The sequence below is a fragment of the Osmia bicornis genome, chromosome 12, assembly GCF_907164935.1.
Source record: "Osmia bicornis bicornis chromosome 12, iOsmBic2.1, whole genome shotgun sequence".
NCBI classification, from domain to species: domain Eukaryota; kingdom Metazoa; phylum Arthropoda; class Insecta; order Hymenoptera; family Megachilidae; genus Osmia; species Osmia bicornis.
The window spans coordinates 194,270-215,268 of record NC_060227.1 but is presented as its reverse complement, the minus strand read 5'-3'; the positions used below and the strand labels follow the sequence as shown (position 1 = coordinate 215,268).

The window sequence follows — 20,999 nt, the reverse complement described above, 5'->3', positions numbered from 1 at the left end:
AAGAGCCTACACTAGGGAGAACGTCCCGGGACGCCTCCGTCACCCGAGTTTCATCTCACATCACACTCTACGGTACGTACCATTTTTCACTGAAATCGTCTGGCAAGGCTAGCAATCATTGCGTATATAATGATAATTACAAAATTTAATTAACTACTTTGATATAGAATATATTTCATAATAATGGTAATAATCATGGTAATAGTAATGGTAATAATACTATTTGGTTTGTACGTTCATTGTACATATGTACATCTTATTGAATAAAATATTATTTCTGATTAAAAGTTAAATGAAAAAGTTATTAAACCGACGCAATCCCACAGCCTAAAAACACACACACCATATGTGGAAATTACGTCGTGCACGATATACTAACACAATGCCAGCCGCTTATTATTAATTATTATTCTTATGAACTAGGTCATCGTGCCCATTGCCTCTACCCATCCAAGTAGCACCTGGGCACGTGAATGGGCTTTGGCAATAAACACGGAAGGGGTTAAACCTGAAAATCCTGATCTACAAACATGATTGATTAGTACATAAACATCTAACGGGCTAATATTCCACTATTTTAATTTAATAAAAGTGACTCGACTTTGTAAATACGTATAATGCTTTAAGAACAAATAAGAACTGAAAAACAAAATAGAGCAACTATGACGCAAACATGGTGCACTGCTAATATCAGCTGGCAACGAAGGGTCTCACGCCCCCTAGTCTTACGCCAGACGCTACATACCACCCACCCCGCCTGGACGTCGTAACGCCAGGACAGAGTGCACCCCTTCGCTAAGAGCGCTACCCGCCCGTCCAACACGTTGCATCCAACGGTGTCAGATTGACGGACGCCCATAGTATAGACAAAAGGACTACAATTTAGAATATGGTTACATATTTTTATATGTTCCGTATTCTAAAGCTGCGCCTGCAAAGGCCTAGTAATGCATGGGTATATCTCCCAGAGATGGTGTTCACGGTCTTATGCCGCGGAATCCTTCCAACTAATTTGATTAATTAAATAATACATAGGATTGAGATTAAAAACCAAAAGGATTCCCACCGAATACTAGTCAGTGCATCGTCACATTTACTCCCGCGCTGGAAATTTTTCGCAACACTAATTTAAGAAATGCAAAATTCTAATAAAAAAGAATTTAATGTCTCTAATTAAAAATTCTTTGTTGAAAAATGAAGTGAAAAAAGAATTTATTCTGAAAATTAATAAAACATCCTCGGGCGACTCCCTCCTCAGAGTGAATTTTCAAGAATACGCAAAATGTGTTGAAATAGATCACTCTGACTTGAAAATCTACCCGTCACGAATTGTCTTCTTGCACATAAATTGTTCAATTTTTCATGAACGTGTAATTGAACTTTACTACGCGTAAGAAATTCTCAAATTATATTTGAATATACAATGTATAAAATGTAATTAAATCAATGTAATAGCATCATTAATATGTATATCCAGTATACATATTATACATATAATACTATCAATATTATATTGCTTTGAACCTTCGCAATAACCAAGTCAGACAAACTAAATAAAATTGTTTCGGTATTAAAATATTTCATATTTCACATTTAAAAACATTTAAGAGCATTCGTCTTATATTTCAAAAATATCTATTGGAATATGTGGAATTGAAATGATATTAAAACGCGGAGTACAAGAAAACCTAGCCTGAACTAAATGAAATGAAACACAATAAATATATTACTACTCATGAGTATAATCATACTCATGGTCACCATGCTCGCTAACTACGTATACAACCGGTAACCCGTGTCGATTCGGACCATTCGTCCTACGACATGATTGGGCACCGGAGGAACCATAAACCATGCGACTCACCGTTCGCAGATATACTCTTCTCCCGACAGTCAACAACTAGGTAGGAGGATGCACACCAGGTAGAAGGATGCACACCAGGTAGGAGGATGCACACCGAGTAGGAGGTTGCCTTACAGGAGAAGCCATCAGGAATGTCCAGGAACTCGCCAAAGTTCAAAAATTCATCTGTAACAGAAAAAGAGGAATTACGGTTAATTTTGAAAATTATCAATTCTTATTGTAATAAAATTATGTATATAAAGTTGGATTTTATAAAATATTAGCAATTAAAAAGAAATCTCAAATTATTCTATTTTAATAAATAGCAATTAAGCAATAAAGTAATAAGATACTTACGCTCTTTCCTTGCGGAGCAACGCCCAAAACGGAAGCCGTGAAAAAGGCCATCAGGATATCCAGGAACTCGGCAAAATCAAAAGATTTATCTGTAACAAAAGAAAAAAGAATTAATAGATTGTTTAAAATAATCAAAACATAATTAAATAATTGCAGAAGAGAAGGAATTATCTGCAGTAGAATATAAATTGTTTCAATTTTATTCTAATTTACAACAGATGCATGAAACTACTAGTTAAAATTATTCAATAAAATGGAAAATTAATTATCCTTTTTCTATGAATTAATCAAAGAAAATAACATTCTTCTAATCTTTAAAATTAAATCTCTAATTATCAAAAATGCTTACAATTAACAATGACTCAATGAAAGAAAAGTAATAATAAACGTTAATGATTGATTACAATAAATTCTTACAAAATTCTATTTCAAACCCATGTCAGGTGTCATGGCGTCCTTTCAATATCCATCAAATATCTGTAATAAAAAAGAAATACGAATTTATATAAATAAAATTTAATCATCAATAATAAAGTTATCATTAATAAACGACCGAACTATAATTTATGCAAAATATTTTAATAAATACTTACAATACTCTCAACACGTCTTGTCACTTCGACGTTCGCGAGAGAAATGGCGAGACCTTCCTTTCCGACGAAGACCGGTCGGCATTTGCTCGGGATTGTCCGGTATATTCTGTTATCGGCCGATGGCCGATACCTAACCAACGAACAGGTCCAAACAGGACAAATATTACGATGCTCAAAAAAGAACGTTATTAAATTAAAAACAGCAAATTGTGTAAAACAGTACTAAAAACATTCAATAATATTTAGGAACTTAACGATATAAGAGAGAAAAAAAATAATTCAGATTCTGCTGTTCCACTGTTACTGTGCATTCGCGGCGAGAGCAAAAATTTTCAACTCGCGTACTTTTGAAAACGACGCTGAATTAACGTTAAAGATCAAGAATTCAGACTTCTCTTCGATGTTTCTTTCTGTTTTTTGTACTGTTAACACCCGATCGACAATTTAATTTAATATTTGAAGATAATTTAATCTTACCCGTTGCTTACACGTGCCAAACGGACGAAGCTTCGAAGAGGACTGTTGCACTCCACCACACTCCGCGAATCATACCCTTTAACAATGAATCTGATTGGTCGAAATGAGAGGACGCCATGATGGGTCGACCAATCACTGTCATCGATAGAAATTGAAAATTGTTTACTTCGAGACTTTAATACTAATGGAAACGTTCACGTAATTAATAACAAAGAAAAAATCGAATACTATGTTTTTTTTTTCAGCAACACCTATCTTGATTTAACTTTGATTTATTTGTAATTATCTAACAAATGAAAAAGAGAAATATACCTTACTTACAGTATCGTATGTGATGATTCTATTAGACAAAATTATATTATATGCTAATGTATGAATAAATGAAAGGTGAATATGTAGATAGAAAAAAAGACAAAAAAGGAAACAAGGCTGGGCACCTGGTCAAAATCACAAAAAACGGTTCAATGTACCCATAATGATGGGTGGGGATTTTAACTCACGAATAGATAACCTTAATTAAGTTGAAAAGGCCAAATAATTGTTCAGAGTTTAAAACGATAAATTATGAAAATAAAGTAAGATATTATCGATATAGAGAAGAAATAATTAAGAGAACACCGTGTTTTGTATCTAAATTCGGAGCAAAAGTAAAAAAGTTTTGCCTACGCATTTCCAAAGACAATGTTGAATTGATGTCAGGAATGATGTATATACTTATGTATCTAGACTTCTCTCCAACTTTTCCTTATTATAATTAATTAATTACTGGCTGGATCCTCACAAAACCTATATTAGAAAGTTGCTGTGGGTATATGGATTAACGATATCAACTAGAATTCTATATTATCGACGACTCTAATGTTATTTGTTAATATAGAAATTGCCAACCTACTGTAATTCCATTGTTAGATGAAGCAAATATTTGAAACACCGAAATACTTTGAAATAAACAAGTCATGAAATTCAGTTGAAAATGAAACACGAATGATTCATTAGTTTGACACTTTTAAGTATACTGACTTCTTTAATGTTTATTCAATTTACATACGGTAATCTTTTTGTGGCGGATTTTAAAAATCCGTGGTATCCGACAATCGACAGTATACATTTCATTCGTTGGGGGGAAAAAAACGATAAATTTATTTAAAAAAGAAAAAAAAAGAAAAGAAAAAATAGCACAGGTTATTGAACCGAAGAGAGAGAAAAAATGAGAAAAGAATTTGCACAGTAGTCTTAAATTTGACAATGATGCAGCGAATTCGATCAAGTGTATTCCATAATATAGAGCATATTCGTAACATGAAATATAAAACTCTCATCATCAACTATATATATCGTTAACTTTGAACATGGTCAACATATAAATATACAGTCATCACGTTAAGTTAAATGTATCCATACAATACATACAATTGAATCTATACACGGTATATAAGTAAGACTCCTAAACACGTTTCATCTCTTCGTTTTTCATCGACGCTTTTAGATACATACATAAATGCATACACGCGTATATGCCAAGTACATATATATATATCTTGGAAATATCCTCTGTCTAGTTATACAATTATACAAAACGCTACAGCGTGTGGTTCTTTTTTTTTCTCTTACAGAAATATACATTTATCAATGGTATGAATGGTATGTAAAGATTCTACCGATTGAAAAAAAAAAAAAAGGACGAATATACAAGAATGAACGAAAAGAAAAAAAAAATATATATATATATGCATATGTATGTATATGATATACACGTGGAAAAAGTTTCATTTACACGAATTACAAAGAACGGAGTATTGGTTCAACGGCTACAGATCCATTTATAATGAATCACATCGCATTCGTTCCACGTCTGGGACTTTTGCTCTTTTACGTTCATTTCAAAATGAATTTTGATTACTATAATTTCCTGAGGAAAATTATATAATTTACCAAAGTAGAATAAAACATCAAGAGTAGAACCTATGAAAGTGAAAGGAATAAGTAAAAGGGGGAAGCCTCAGACCCAAAACAGACACCACAGTATAGGGTTGGATATAAATGAACCTTAATGTCTCTTCCTTTTTTCCCGTGACAATTAGTGAATTGCTTAGAAAAGCATTTTGGCACTTGTAGCGAAGAATTCTGTTAGCAGAGTTAAGAAGAATTTCCAGGAAACAGACGATGCTGTGTCTATCGTTCCCAATCGCGATATCTTTTTAGGCCATCGTTACGACGCGCTTCATCATTGCTGTGCATCGCCCCATGATGTTTCCACGACAGTAATCCACATAATAATATGTATGTATACCTTTGTTGTATATGTTCGTAATCTGTTTTGATCGGAACGAAAAATGTACGGAATCATTAGGAACATAGAGAGAAACATCCGTATCTTCTTCTCCGTGTGTTGATCAGTCTGCAGCCTTGTAGAGGCTCTCTCTCCTTCCTTCTTGAATCGTCTCGACGAAGAGTTCGAGTCCAGCTCGCGCGTTCGTTTTCTCTTGCTCTCTCGCAGGATATAATTTGTCAGTCTTTTTATCTGATGGTACAGGGTCAGTCCGGTCACGTCATTTGAGCGGCGTTGAAGCCTCGTTTCCTAGAGGTGGTAAAATGTTGAGGGTTTGTGATCTGATACTGTTGCATATACGGATTGTTCCTGAGAACGTTGCCACCGGGCGAGCTAGTCGAATATTGCGAGGGTACGTTAATGATTCCGGTTTGTTGTAAATACTGTTCGCGATAGAGGGCCTGCTGGCTCACGTATTCTCCGTTAACGGGATTCTGAGTAGCAGCATAGTGAACATTGACGGTCTTTGCGGATGGATGATTGGCGTTGCAGCTGTCCTTGTAGGTATCTTGATGATAACGCATCAAACTGGTAGGAGAGGAGCCTGGTGGAGTGACGTTCTTCAAACTTTGAGTGGGACTTTGGGTGATGGACTCCAACACGTGCCTCGGCATGTTCGGCGAGGGGCAGTGAGTCTCTTGGAGGCCGTCTACGCGATTCGCGTTTCTCACGTAGATCGGAGCACTCTCCGGTCTGCCACCGACTATATTTCTCATACCTTCTCTATCTTTAGCAGTCAAACTCTGACGGGACAAGTTCAATCCAGAATTACGATTCTTTGTTGTGCAAGAGGGAGAGGTGCTGTTTAGATCGGACACGCTGGACCAGGTTACGCTGGCAAGCTCCCATTGACGAAGAAGGCTAGATACTCGTTCGGCTCTCGCAGTCGTGTCCAAACTTTCGTCGTAATCAGGACCCTGCGAATACGAAAGTTACCATATCTGTTATCTCTTATCTGTTTGAAAAAATAAAATTAAAAAAGAAAAGATTAGGTTCATTTAGTAATCTACGGAGCAAAATTACACTTGTATCCTTTATTATAGAACGAATAAGGAATACAAGAAATCGAGAACGGCTTAGAGAGGTCAAGAACAACCGGCACGCAAGGAGGAGAAGGAAAGGAAAGGAAAGGAAAGGAAAGGAAAGGAAAAGGAAAAGGAAAAGGAAAAGGAAAAGAAAAGAAAAGAAAAGAAAAGAAAAGAAAAAAAGATGAGGAACGAGCGGCGGCATCTTCGATACGAAGGCAAGATCGTTTAACCGATGAAATACCGAGCAAACTCATATCCCATAGTAGTTAAAAGTTGCAACTGGTTGACCAATTGGTGGTGCACGAATTAATATTATTATTATTATTATTATTATTACTGCGACAAGGCTGCCAGGCAAGGTCGGCGAAGCCTTAAGGGGACACAATCTATTTTACATGGCCTGATTCCAATGTATTTTGCCGACGCGATAGAGTATAGAGAATACACCGCGTAATTCGAGGCTGATCCCGATTCTCGTTACATAGGCCAAGCTAAAAGCTTCGTCGCGTAGTGGATTACCGTGACAATGTTGCATCATAGAAGGCACAAGGTATGTGCAACGAGACCAACAATTTTTCCTACGATACGTAAAATGGTAGATATTTAATAATTTGACGGTCGCAGAAATAAAAAAACTGGGTTAACTGGAAAAAGACTTGTTCGGTTGCTGTTGAAAGGGTTGAAAGGTATTTTCTGAAAGATGCAACGCTTACATTCTCGATTTTCTCGTCTAACATCTTGAAGAAGTCAAGCTGACTGGTGGATATCTCTCTGCAACATTGAAAACAAATAACGATCAATTGAAATTTCTCCTTTTTTTTCTCTTTTCTTTCATTTCAAAGGTTCTCGACACTTACGCCTGTTGCAACAGAGGACCGCTTCCAGGTGCGTTCGACTTTTTCTTGGCTTGACCCTTTATCTCGCCAGAACCGTTCTGCTCTTCGTTTCGATTCACCTCGACCCCGTTATTGTTTGTTTTATTATTTTTCGCGTTACCGTTTCCATTCTTCTGTTCCACGGACGCAGAGCCTGAAACACATCAGAGAAACGAATGACATATTAGTTAAACGATAATAAAATTCACTTACAATTAGTGTTTATTGAACACGAAATACGCGAAGTAAAACGCGAGTGGTTAACGGATAGGAGAATAAGACGGTTTTTCGCGTGGAAAAAAGCGAAAAGCGAAAAGCGAAAAGCGAAAAGCGTCAGAGACGCGGGGGGAACCCTTTCTCGAGGAAAGGTCGCGAACTCGGATATTATCGTGCATAATTAGTCGAACAAAGGAAGAGAAACGATGACGGCCACACGCAGAAGGGGTACAACGATTTTTCAAATCGTAAAAACGCGAGGCAGCGAGTGCAAGGTTCGCGATATTTAACTCGTAAACACGTTTATAATCTTATCACGAGTAGCTCGACATTTTTAAGGGCCATTATACACTCAGGCCCGAGTCCAAACAGAATATTCGATTAAAATAGACCGACCGTCGTCTATAAATGACCCGTTCAACGCTCAGCGACGAGAGAAGAGCTTTTCGTCACGCTTTTCGTCACGCTTTTCGTCACGCTTTTCACGACGCGCGCGCGCGCATATGTAAGTGCTAAAAAGAAAAGAAAGGAAAAGAAAAGAAAAATAACGATAAAATCAGGTAATAAATTAAAATAAATGCTTTATCCAATAATAAATCAGTACGTGAAATGTGATCGCAATGAAAGGTTGCAAATATAATTCGCGAGGGGGTGAAGAATAAATGGAGGAGCTGAAAGACACATAACACGTCATGTACATACATATAGGTGGTCCATTCATTGGCAAAGGTGAGGCGCGAAACGAAGAGAAGAAGAGGGAAGGAAAAGGAGAATGAACTCGTCGTATTACAATGAAACGCAAATAAACCCGAGACACCGAGAAACATGCGCAAAGAGACACGGTTGCTCTGGCTCATTGTAGACGTGTGTAGGTCAGTAGGTGAATCTTAACGATCGTAACGTTACGTCCGCTTCGTTATAATTACTCAAGTACTCTAGGCGACTAGAAGTATAATAAGTAAAAGTCGTTTGAAATGATTGAAATTCTGATGCATCAAATGGAAGATTGGATCAACGAGGCGACGCGCGACGGTTGTGCGAAACAAGATAGGACGAATCGGCAATTACGCGGCTGTCACTGCTCAAACTTTATTTCGTTCTTCTCATTGTCGTGTCGGTTGTCACTCGTCAAAGCCGACGACGTGCGACGCATGGTACGTCCACGAACAGAGTAAAATTCTGAAATTTCATAGAGTGGTTTCGAATATGTATAGCTAACTTTACAACGTTCGGTAATAGGTATGTATGTAGCTATATGTACTTTTCTTGAAACAGAAGCCCAACCGTGCAATTGAAAGCATAAATTTTGCTTTTAAAGCAACTCGTTGCTTCCATACCCTTAGGGTCTTACTTGTTAAGACTCGACGAGGGTAAGCATCTCTTCTTCCCTTGCTCCCACTAATTGTAAGTATGTATGTACATACATACTTGGACCGCGCATACGCGTTACAGACGCGTTTACCCTCGCTTGGAGCGCAGCCATTAGAAATCTCACCACATAGAGATACACAGAGAGAGAAAGATAGAGAAGCAATATCATGGCCGTTACAGTGCAGCAAAAGCACACGACGGTCTGGAAGGTGAGCTAATTACGTCGCAGTTAATTACGCATCTGGTACGTGTTTTACGCGCACGTTTATCGTGCATCAGCGAGCCAGCTCCGACCTGGAGTCGCTCAAAGCGACGGCCTTTCATCGACGTTATATTATTAAACCTTGTTAATGGTTTTCCACATCGAGAGGAGCCACCGCCGTTTACTTCAACAACTCTGTTTCTCTCTTTGTTCCTATTAAGAACCCAACTTTTTTATTTGGCCCACACAAAATTTTACAGAGTAATCCACATGTTGCGATATTCGTTTCGCAAAACATTATTTATCGGTTCTTTTCATCACGAGTTATCGTTGCTTCATTTTTCTTTACGCGAATACTTATGTTTATCCGATACCGAAGGATTGTCCCTGAAATCGATCAATTTTCGTTACGAATATTCACTCTTTATCAACGTTCTTTCCACTCTAGAAATAATAAATAAAACTCAATGGATTCGTTAGAAATTTATCGCGTCGCGTCGGTTCAATTTCATCAACAGCAACATTTTTAGTGTAATTGAAACAAGGCAAATTTGAAACAAGATACATATTTGCGATTATCAGTGTCACTTTTCAAGGTACATAACACTGATCGTCTGATCGATCGAGTCCATCGGTAATTACAATCATAGATAACTTTTCTGTTCGGCACTCGAATCAAGCAAACAATTACCATTATTGATTGAACCGATAAAACGGATGAATGAAATTTTAAGTCGGTGTCGATCTTTTTCCGATATTACATATGATAGTTGACGATGGCCAGTCTCGATAGATATATGTATATTTCCGTCGAGGTAAAAGCTTCCGGTCGAGTATGTCGCGTTATTGGCCCCATGCATTATTCATGGATACGTGGGTGTCGCGTGCTATAATTCGATAGCTTCGACCTGCACTTAATAGATTCACATTGTGCGTGTGCACTCGGTAAATTGAATTCTACAGCAATTCGGTGGACCTAACTCCATTAACACACCACGATTTTCGTGCAACATAGCAATTTCGTGAAGAAAATTTCGTGATTTACTTTCTATCTATCTACCCTCGTTTCGAATAAAACGAACGAACCAAGATCCGTATTCCATAAATACACCCTGTCACGTTGTCATGCTGTCACTGGTGGTGTTTCGCGGATGGTCTATATATAGTTGTATAGCCTATCTTTAGCTGGCAGTATTGAAATCGCAATCGTGACAAGCAAGCGTCGTGATTCATTAACACGTTCCACGTGCTCGCGGGACTGATACACGCGACGAGCTCCTAAGACGTAAAAAATTTTTTATCCCGCGGGGCCTATTAGGTGCATTAGGGAAAAATTCACATCCCATAGGCCGTAGGCACATAGCGTTGAGTCAACGTTACAGCGAACAACGTTCGGCAAGAATATAAAATTTGGATCGTGCACAGGTGTAAAAGAGCATTCGCAATCTCACGAGTGAAAGGGTTAATAATCATTCAGCCAGTCGAACCGCAGATTTCCGTTGGCTCGTTACTTGGCCAGCACAATAGGCGGCGCCTTTTATTCGCCGGACATCCGTAACACTTGAGCTCGTAATTCGTAACTCGTAACTCCGTAACCCATCGATCTACCATCCTATACCAGACTGACAATGAGAGACGAATACTAATTCTTTATACGCCCGCCCGTTCGGCTAATGTTCTCGATCTGTCTGTCTCGCGTTGAATATTTTACCCGGACTGAACTACAGGTTAACTAACTTGATTTATAGAGTATCTCAAGATTTTTTGTCACCAATTTTGTCACCAAGTTTCTAAAAGAAAACTCCAATTACATATGTACATAGATGCAATGAAATGGGTGATTAAAACAAGCGTAAAGCGGAAAGCAGAAAACGGAATTTTGATAATCTAATTCAATAAAATCCTGCTTCAGAGGCTTATCCAACAACGTCGTCTACAATTAGATTTGCCTATGTGAAACGAAAAGAAAACAACGTGCGTTAATTTTAGCAAGCCACCGATTGAATAGGGTCGTCTGACGCCGACCTACTTTTCCCGCCAACCTTCTCACCTATCAATTTTTCGCGGAATCAACAGAATTACTACATATTTATATTCTTATTATTTTTACAAATATGTAGTAAGTAGTTAAATTCCATAAAATAAAACTTTCCTGATCTAATCAAGATCGAAGAAGTACGGCATTCTTCTTCAGCTGTCCCCTCAATTCGTTCGAATTGAATTTCTTTAGGAGTTGAGAGTGACTACATATCTCGAGGTGAATGATCCGCGAAGCAGAACCGCCAAGAAATCCATCGATCTGCAACACGGAGCGGAGTAGCTTTCTGTTCTACTTTGTGTCACGAGTCACGAGTCACAACGAGTCACGAGTCTCGAGTTACGAGAGAAAAAGGAAACAGCAAATTCTACGTAGGATCGATATTTCAGTGAGAAAGAATGCCAGCTCGATCGAGAATGTAGCTTTATCTCGTGCTAAAATTGACCTCGATACCGACGCGTCGCCTATCTGTTCCGGTTGCAAACCAAACTCTTTTGTTATTTTTTTTCTTTCTTCTTTTCTTTCTAGGCCGAACTTGATAAGCTCAATTTCTTGTCGTATGCTCGAAACCAACCAGTTGATTGTGCTATCGTGCCAACACACATGTTTTCAGGTTCGAAAGAAGACCTAGACGAAACGATGAATTATTCATTTTCAGGCAACAAGCGTTCGACAGCGATGCGATCTCAAGTTGTCGTGAAAATGAAAACGAACCGTTCTATCGATGTTCTCACCGAATCTCCTATACTTGTAGCTAGGATACAAGTATAAAAATAATAAAAAATTTCAAACAGTGTGCATTCACCGATGTCTGTTCATATTTAAATGCTTCAAAGGTGACCCATGTTTCCTATTAACATAGAAAAAAGAAAAAGAAAAAGAAAAAGAAAAAGAAAAGGAGCATTCGCGAAGCCTGGTCGTTTGATGAAACACGCGATATCGAGTGAACGACAATGAACGCGCGTTTACACGAGATCCATTAAATTGAGGTCAATCGTTAACCTCGATTATCCAAACTGATATCGTATCATTAACGATGCTCCTAGCAGTTAATAGATACATATTTCAATGTCGACAGTTGCATAATCGCAAAGGGAATCACAAAAAAAAGGTGCACACGATGGAAACTTTTTTTTTTCCAGGCCAAGAATTTATCAAAAAGTTATCTAGTATAACGGAAGGAAATTTTCCGTTTACGGACAATGATATTTACGAGAACGAAACGAAAGATACCTTAAGGTACGTCACGATCCGTCGTCGCGTCGAATTGTATCATACCGGATATGGGTTACGAGTTCAAATTACCGCGGTATAACTGGTTTCCGTGGAAATCAATACTTTGACGACGATTGTGATATGTAGCAATATACAATATACAATATAAAATATACAGTATAGTACAAGGCGCGAGAAGCACTGGCACAAAGTCACTCGAGTAGACGACAGGAAGAGGTAAGGTTAATTTTTTAATTACCAGATAAGAACAAGATATCACCGAATATCTTACCGTTATCTTCGATGCATGCTTTTCAAATAACGCGAATAATTATTCTAATAAAAACCGATGCGCATAAAAGCTAACGTATCTTTCTCAAAATATACATTATCGTCGACCTGTAATTCTGCGTTACCTACTTTTGCACATTCCGCGAATTCCGCTAGTTATCGATATAAATGACCGTATTGATTTAATGAGTCATCGTTAATTAGTAAAATCAACTAATCGCTAGAACCAACGAAACCGTGGAAAATTACTTGTAAATGCGGAAATAAGTATATCCAAGTATGGAAAAACAAAACTATAAACGATCCTAGAAATAAATTGCTCATTTGTATTCCATTAACTCTAATGACCCAGTCGGTCAGCTGGTACCGTAAAAGCGCGCAAAACCGTAGCCAATTATATTTTCCTCTACTTCTATTCTTACTTTCATGGTACATTTGGATATTTGCTTTCATGATCGATGTCACGTAAAAGATAAAGCTTATTCTTTTCCTAATCTTGCTCGAATTGAAGGCGACTGATTATTTCTCCCCTATTTTTCTCTCGCCGAACGACAGAGTGGAAAGTGACGTCTATGTACTATACATAATATGTATGTGTTGTCAGGTTACATCGAACACCTTTCGATCGATGATGCTTCCTATGTATGTATGTATGTATGTATATGAGATGCAAAATGCCAAGTGGGAACTTGATTCGGAATTAGAAATAGGGAAACTTTTCCGATAAACGAGAAATCATATACGTATATCATTGTCAGCTATATCTGATGTTGACAAACAAGAAACCCCGACACGATATATATATGTAAGTACCTACAAGTATACACAAGAAGCCTAAAAAGGATACAGGTGATGATTGCTAATGTCAGAATTAACAACTGATCGATAACAAAGAAAAAACGAATGCCCGAAATAAGCGTCCGTCTTACGTATCTGGTGTTCCCAAGGTTGTACTGTCGGAGAAGGTTCACACGGAAGTTGTGTCTACCTCGCTAGTTAGAGCGTTCAAATGAAAAACAAAATGTTCCTTTTTTACGATAATAACTAGGAGATTTATAATTTCGTTCTTCATTTTCTTTCCGCAAAGCGCGATATGTAGGTGGTTAGAAATGACACGTAGTATGTATGTACGTGGCTATTATCACGCTTACTGTAATTATTCGAGTCACGCGGTATCCTCACTTACAATCAGATACTAACCTAAATAAGTAGAAAATATACACCAAGTTTACACCATTTTTTTACGAGGTTAACAAACGTCGAACAATGCAAGCGCCAGGATATACATATGTATGGACATGTACGTTACATGCTGAAGCAGCAGCAGCTGTGAGTCACTCATAGCTGCAACGCATCATCGTCATCAACGGCATTCCACGATTCCCTGCTCCGAAAGAACCCGAAATGCGAGACCAGCTTAAATTTAGATGCAGCCCAATTCGAGTGTAGAATTACCCGTACTACAGTACTAGTACAGAGACAGAGAAAGACCTTCGTTTCAACTACATACATACATATATGTATAATTAGATTTATCATTGATCACAGCGCGTAAACTGACTCGAACCACTATACAACTATAAATAATTTCTTATATCTCTTCCTCTCGGATTCTAATTGTAAGTATGTAAACTGCTCTGATTTCAAAGAAGAAATGCAACAAACACTTACCCTTCGTTCTACGGGCTAAGTGCGATATGTTTTGTCTGAGCACTTTCAGCCACATCTTTGCTCCCTTTTCTTTATTCTCACAATCCGACGTCCTGGTAGGACAAGGATCCTCCAGTCGTTTAAATAAGATCAGATCGTCGTTCACTGTCACCGGGAACGTACAAGTGTCTTCCTTCCGAACGCCGCCGCTGCCGCCGGTTACTTAACCTCACTTTTTCCACGTATTATATGTACTTATATATATGTATACGGTCACACGACGAATAACGATCAACGACGGATACTTGTATAAGTAAACGAACGAACAAAAGTGTGTTTTTCAAAAATAATTGAAAAGTTAACGATGCTCGCACATGAAATTCCTACGACAGACAGTCACCGACGCTAGAGAGGCACGACCCTTTTATAGACGGGACAACGATCACGTAGGCAAGTCGTTCGCTGCTCTACTACCGAACACGATAATATCGGCCTCGGGCCTTGGAACTTGTCTTGTTTACCAAGAAAAGAGACGCGACTGGCCGCGAATCGTCGTGCCGCGCCGCGACGTCGTACCGACAACTGCAATGTATTTTGACCAAGTACCGGCCAAATGCAATTGCTTTCGAACTCGGTCGAAACTATATATGTATGTATATACATATACGCGACTTGCTAAAAAATATGTACATACATACAAACAAACACAATAATGTCCCGCGTTTACGTTAAAGCAACGCGTTCTCCCGCTCGAACCATGGCAACACTGTGAACAGTGTAAACTGACAAGCAAGATGCGCGCGCACCATTTTCAAGTTAGCGAAAAATTGGAAACTGCAATATGTAATATGTAACGTATGTACTTAAGTGCTTAGGCGCGGCGGTCATACGATCAACGTTAATTCAATGCAACACATTATTTGCGTCGATTTATATTTATAACCAAGATTAGAACAATACATTATTCGATAAATTTCAGAGTTACGATCGAGCCAATCTTAGAACGCTGTAAACAACGCATCGACAAAAAATCGATCGATTTACATTCGTAAACAATCGAACGAGTCACGCGATCGATATTAAGGTTGAACTTTGTTTTTACGCCGCCGCGCCGACAAAAATTAGTAACTTTTTTGTATTTTCTGACAGCACGCATCGAGTGGCTTATAAACACGGGTAAAATGTCTCAACTAGACTGCCTAAACAAGAAGAGTATAAACAAAATCAACAGGGCTGACGTCAGTTTTAAATCAAAAGTACCAAATTAATGCCCTTAATCAAAGTTTAAATGATATTAATTAAATATGATACTGTTATTTGCGCCAATTTTCATTCATAATCACTAATAATCGGGTTAGAAATAAACATATTTATGATTTTCCAAACAACAACAACAACAAGTACATGTATGTATGCTTATTCTTTTGTGTACAACCCTCGCCTTTTATCTATTTAAGTTTATCTTCGTTTTTTCATACTTTTCATAAAGGAAAAAAACATGAAAAAATGAAAAAATGAAAAAATGAAAAAATGAAAAAAAGATCTTGAATGAAACGTAGTGTTATTTTTAGAACGGCCTTTTTCGTGACGTAACGAATAAATTCCTAACGTACATACGTACTTACATAGTTTCACGTTCATCGGTAAGACGATGCATGAATATTTCTCAGCGTTACCAACGGACAACGATAAACAATAGGTACACCAGATGTTGTTCAAGTATTATTTAAACGATTGCTACCTAACAATAAGAAAAGGTGGAAGAGTATGTGAGAATAGGACATTTCAACGCAAGATGTTTCAAAGTACCGTAATAAGCGAAGCCATCGTAATGATATAAATATCAGAATTATCGCATGGTATATTTAGCTCACAGACGTCGAAGTCGGTAAACAACAAACCACGATCCGTCATACGATTTCAAAACGGCCATCATGCAGATTGGTTTCTTCTTCTTTTCTCTTCTATTCTCTTTTATAATTGCTCACGAATACATAGCATTGCTTATTACGAATGGTGAAAAATTTAAGTGAGCAGTAAAAAAATCAAGTCCAGTCGGTAGAGATTCGTGACTAAATTTATTCGAATGTATGCACATAAGTGATGCACGTGACTTGACGAATTAAAAAATCTATTCTATCAACGACGATTAAATCGTTGATAATTTATTAGCAGTGAAATTGGGGCGACAAACACTGTTCTCGGAATAGACATTGCGTTATTTGAACGTATCTAAGTACATGATTATCGATCTATAGAAACAAAAAAATGTATCGACACACCATTAGCTATTATTATTCGCTCTATCAAATACTAATCACTAATCACTAATCACTAATCACTAATCACTAATTACTAATCAATAATCACAATTTGAAAATTATTTGAATAATTTTATCGAATAAAGAAGAAGCAAACAACACGACAGAGGGTTGCTGAACCTCGATTTACCGTTCTGAAAGCTTACGTTCCCCTTTTGCACAACCTAATCTACCTCGAGTGATATACGTTAAGAAGAAAATCGATCGTTCTCACACGCGTGCGTGTCACCACGCACCCATTTTCTTCTCCCAAAGAAAAAAAATAAACTCGTTAATTGGTGTATATTCGATATACGCAGAAGTGAAGATAAGCAGTTGGTCAAGACGCTACATACAGCACATTACATTACGTTCGGGACGAGAAACTACTAATATAGTAATTATACAAAGAGAATTACGACTTAGCCTCGAGATGGATACGCGAAATCTAAATATGGATATCAATATTCCGTAACGTTCCACCTGTTCTGGAACCTAATTCGACGTATGTATCTACTTACATATCTACGTACGTCTAATTAAACGTTATATGTACTATACGATTATTCTTGAGAATATTCATGTGAATCATCTATTCAAAGCTTACGTTAGAAAATAATAGGTAAGTAATTGTTCGCTTACCCACAGAATCACCGTTCTTCTTGCCATTGTTGTTCTTGTTCTTCTTATTCTTCGGATAGATGTTACCAATTTTGCTCTGTCCACAACCCATCCTGATTTGTTGCGTGCTCGTACGCTGCTCACACTGAACTTCACTTTTCACCAACTTCCAATACTTTTCAATTTTCTTTTACAACTTTTCGTAAACAATCGTTTGGCTCAAAAAAAAAAAAAAAAAAAAAAAAAAAATTAACTCGAAAGAATTGTTCTCATTGCCCTCATTGTCTATCATTAACATTTGCGTGGTCGTTCAAAGATACAATTTTCTTCTACATATTAGGCAGCGAAACAACTTTTTCATGTCTACCTACATAGAGATACATACATGTACGTATATTTCTTTTATTACGCATCCGTTATGTATGTATTAAGAAAGCAGGCAGATTGTTAATCACACGAGATCCCAAAAGATATGTATTGTATGTAGATGCAAAACAGTAAACGCGAAAGACAAAGTCTAAAAGATTTAACGAATTCAGTCTTTTCATCAACCACAGACTTTCCTCTTACATTCGACTAACGCTATCACCAGTTTAAACCAACTGATTTTTAACACGTTCATCAGTCTTTGGAACCGATTTCAAAAGGGCAGCTACATTTGTGTATGTATTATGTGTATAGGTATATATGTATAGACATTTGTATATACAGAAAGAGCGTATCTTAACATAACTTTCTCTGTTTTCTTCTGACCAAAGAACTTGGCTATCGGGGCTCGTTTCGCCCCGGTCGCCGTGGACTTTCTCGTCTCTGGCTACCTGAGCCGAGTCACCCAATCCATGTTGCGTCTCAACTTTCTTCTACCACCCCATCATTCGTTATCTATCATCTATCCCATGTCCAAAGGAGCCAATCGTGCATCCTCCCAATCTATCGTCGTCCTGTACATTCGTTCGCTCGTCACTGGTTCTTCTCTCAAAAGGACGAACGTATCTGAACCCGGATCTCTCTATACGATCCACCTTACCGACTTATCGAGTCTGAACAACCGTGGAACGTACAACACTGTTCCATCGTAGAATCGACTTCCGGTTTCAGGCAGTGACCACGCTTGAACGTGGTTAAAAAAGTGGCTGACACATGTTTTTTCGGTTACGTGATCCACTCTACCGAATTCGCTTTCTGGTCGGATTCTGCAAAGTAAAAATAAAAAAATACAGAATGAAACTTTCCTCCCATCTCTTGTTCATTTTGGCACGATGTCTAACGCGATCCAGATTTTAACGCGCCCGCCATACACGCGTGTCTAACGTAAGAATGGAACGAGTTACACGTTTAAAATTTAATTGTAAGTCGTACATATAAATGTTCGCGGTATGCTCACAATTTTCCGTGAAAATCAATCTCTGTCGATAGTTCCGCGTTATCGGGACTCTTATCATCGCCTCTTACCAACAGAATAGTCGCCGCCGACCTGACGAAAATTCAAGTACATAAACTGAACAAAAGTCTCGAAGAAAAGTTTGTACTATGTACATAAGTTCAAGTAATTATATTCGATAACTTACTACAGTCTACTACACTTTGCAGTACATAATTAGGTATATGTATGTACATAGATGACGCGTGTAAAAACGTGTCGATATCGAATAAACGAGAAGCGTAATGTGTCAATTTTACACGGGACACTTGCTTTCCAGTTTCTCGGTCAATGTCGTTTCCTTTGATTCTCCACTGAACAAGATTAATTAGTACCATATTACGTTACACTAACGTGCTGAAACATTAATTGCAGCCACACAATACGTTCACACGATTCACGATTAATCGAATTCTCTGTCTGTTATGTTGTAACTACACACATATATCGATTCTCTCATGATAACCGTTTTTTCGTTCGATTAAGTTACGCTCGGTGCTTGTTAGAAAAGAAAAGGATAGTTTGACGTCAAGATACTTATTCACCGTTTATTGAAACGTTAGCTTGAACGATCTGTCAATGTTCTCTAATGGTTCGCATACCGATATCCGGGCTTTGTTATCCGTACAAATACCCTACGGTTCGCAAATTGTACATATGTACCACGCCACCACGTACCTACCACGTACTCTTGGATATCGGTGAAAAGAAATCTCGAGAAATTCAAATAAACTCCTGAATCTCTGATACTATTTTCGTCCGATACACTACGCTCTGAAATATTAACGAAACGAAAAAAGAAACGAAAAAAGAATTAGATTCGAACGGAATTTCGTAAGTTAAATCTTTCCCACCAGCACTGTCACTCGATAATTCAATAATTCGATAATTCGCAAACTGGGAAGTCGCAACCATTCACATATGTATTCATCTATGTAAGTAACTGTAACGTAAATAAGTAAAAAAGAAAGACACACAAGGATCGTTCTTCGTCGCGTATATTACACGCAATGTCGTTCCCCTTTGGAAGCGACGTTAGCCGAAATTCGATTCGAAGTCAACTAACCTCGTTTCGTGCAACAAGGCGAGCGACCTCGACACGTCCACCTGTTTACGACAATCGCACATAAACGAACGGCCCTCTTTTCCTATTCTATATCTCGGTATATAGATACGTCTATGTAAGTACGTGGATATAAATTCGCGTACGAATTTACAACTACGAGCTGTAAACGACGACGAAACACAGACACTCTCACTTCCAAGTTCCAGCATCGACTATTATTCGGCCGGCCAAAGCGCCAGCTAGATCTGCGCCTGCGCGCTCCCTTTGCCTACATCCCACTACTTACGGCGCAATATAAATGCACGAAACTCGCGCACTGCAAAGCAAACTTGATTCTTCTGACAAACATCTAGATACATGTATGTATGCGAGCCTTTCCTTCCTTCCTTCCTTCCTTCCTTCCTTCCTTCCTTCCTTCCTTCCTATGCAAACACTAAACTATGTATTTTATTATACACGTGTACTTACTCGCATACGAACACTACCCACGACAAATCGTAGCCTCAAATGTACAAGCAGGTGATACAAGAAGCATTTTTATGGAAATCAAGTGGTTCCAAGTTCTATTTAAACTACGTAAATAGTTGATCGTTATGAATTAATTCGAAGCTAATCTAACGCGATACAGAATAAAAAAAGGAAAATATACACAAGTACATATATCACAGTCTATATTGTATCAATGGGCTATTTCAATTCGATTTCTTATGGATTGTATGGACCTGTTACTTTTCACTTGTTCTAATATCGGGGCGGAATTAATCCAGCATTCGTAAAAATATGAATTCTTCATTTTCGTCATCATACTTGTTTAATACATATTGCTGTCGTTACATACTAGTAAGTAGGTACACGTGTACCCACATAATTAGATTGTATGTATCTATTATATGCGTATTCGAAATGCAAATTACTATACTACGAAGATCGATAACTTGAAATTACTCGCATGCATAATCCAATATGTAATCATCTGAAATCTAAAATTTAAAATTACTGGGAAACATTTTGCAAATAGTTTTAACGTTTCTTCACCCCTTTGCATCGAATGCTAATGGACTTTATGGATATTTAATTTCATTCAGATGCAATTACATGCGGTACTTA

General features: G+C 37.8%; 1 protein-coding gene across 4 annotated transcripts; it reads right to left on the bottom strand.

The window, feature by feature from the left end:
- Positions 1–4,258: 4,258 nt before the first annotated feature.
- LOC114877597 (GATA zinc finger domain-containing protein 3-like) lies at positions 4,259–20,163 on the bottom strand. 4 transcript variants are annotated; one of them, XM_046288191.1, is made up of 7 exons: positions 19,893–20,163; positions 18,975–19,140; positions 18,791–18,880; positions 17,428–18,599; positions 7,485–7,656; positions 7,341–7,398; positions 4,259–6,516 (listed from the first exon to the last, which is right to left on the bottom strand). In XM_046288191.1, exons 4-7 carry the CDS (start codon positions 17,516–17,518, stop codon positions 5,815–5,817), a joined length of 1,023 nt encoding a protein of 340 aa, XP_046144147.1. In that variant the 5' UTR covers positions 17,519–18,599; positions 18,791–18,880; positions 18,975–19,140; positions 19,893–20,163; the 3' UTR covers positions 4,259–5,814. The 4 variants fall into 4 exon arrangements, with proteins under 4 accessions (XP_046144147.1, XP_029046207.1, XP_029046205.1 ...); XM_029190374.2 differs by lacking the exon at positions 18,791–18,880; XM_029190372.2 differs by lacking the exons at positions 18,791–18,880; positions 18,975–19,140.
- Between the last annotated feature and the right edge of the window lie 836 nt (positions 20,164–20,999).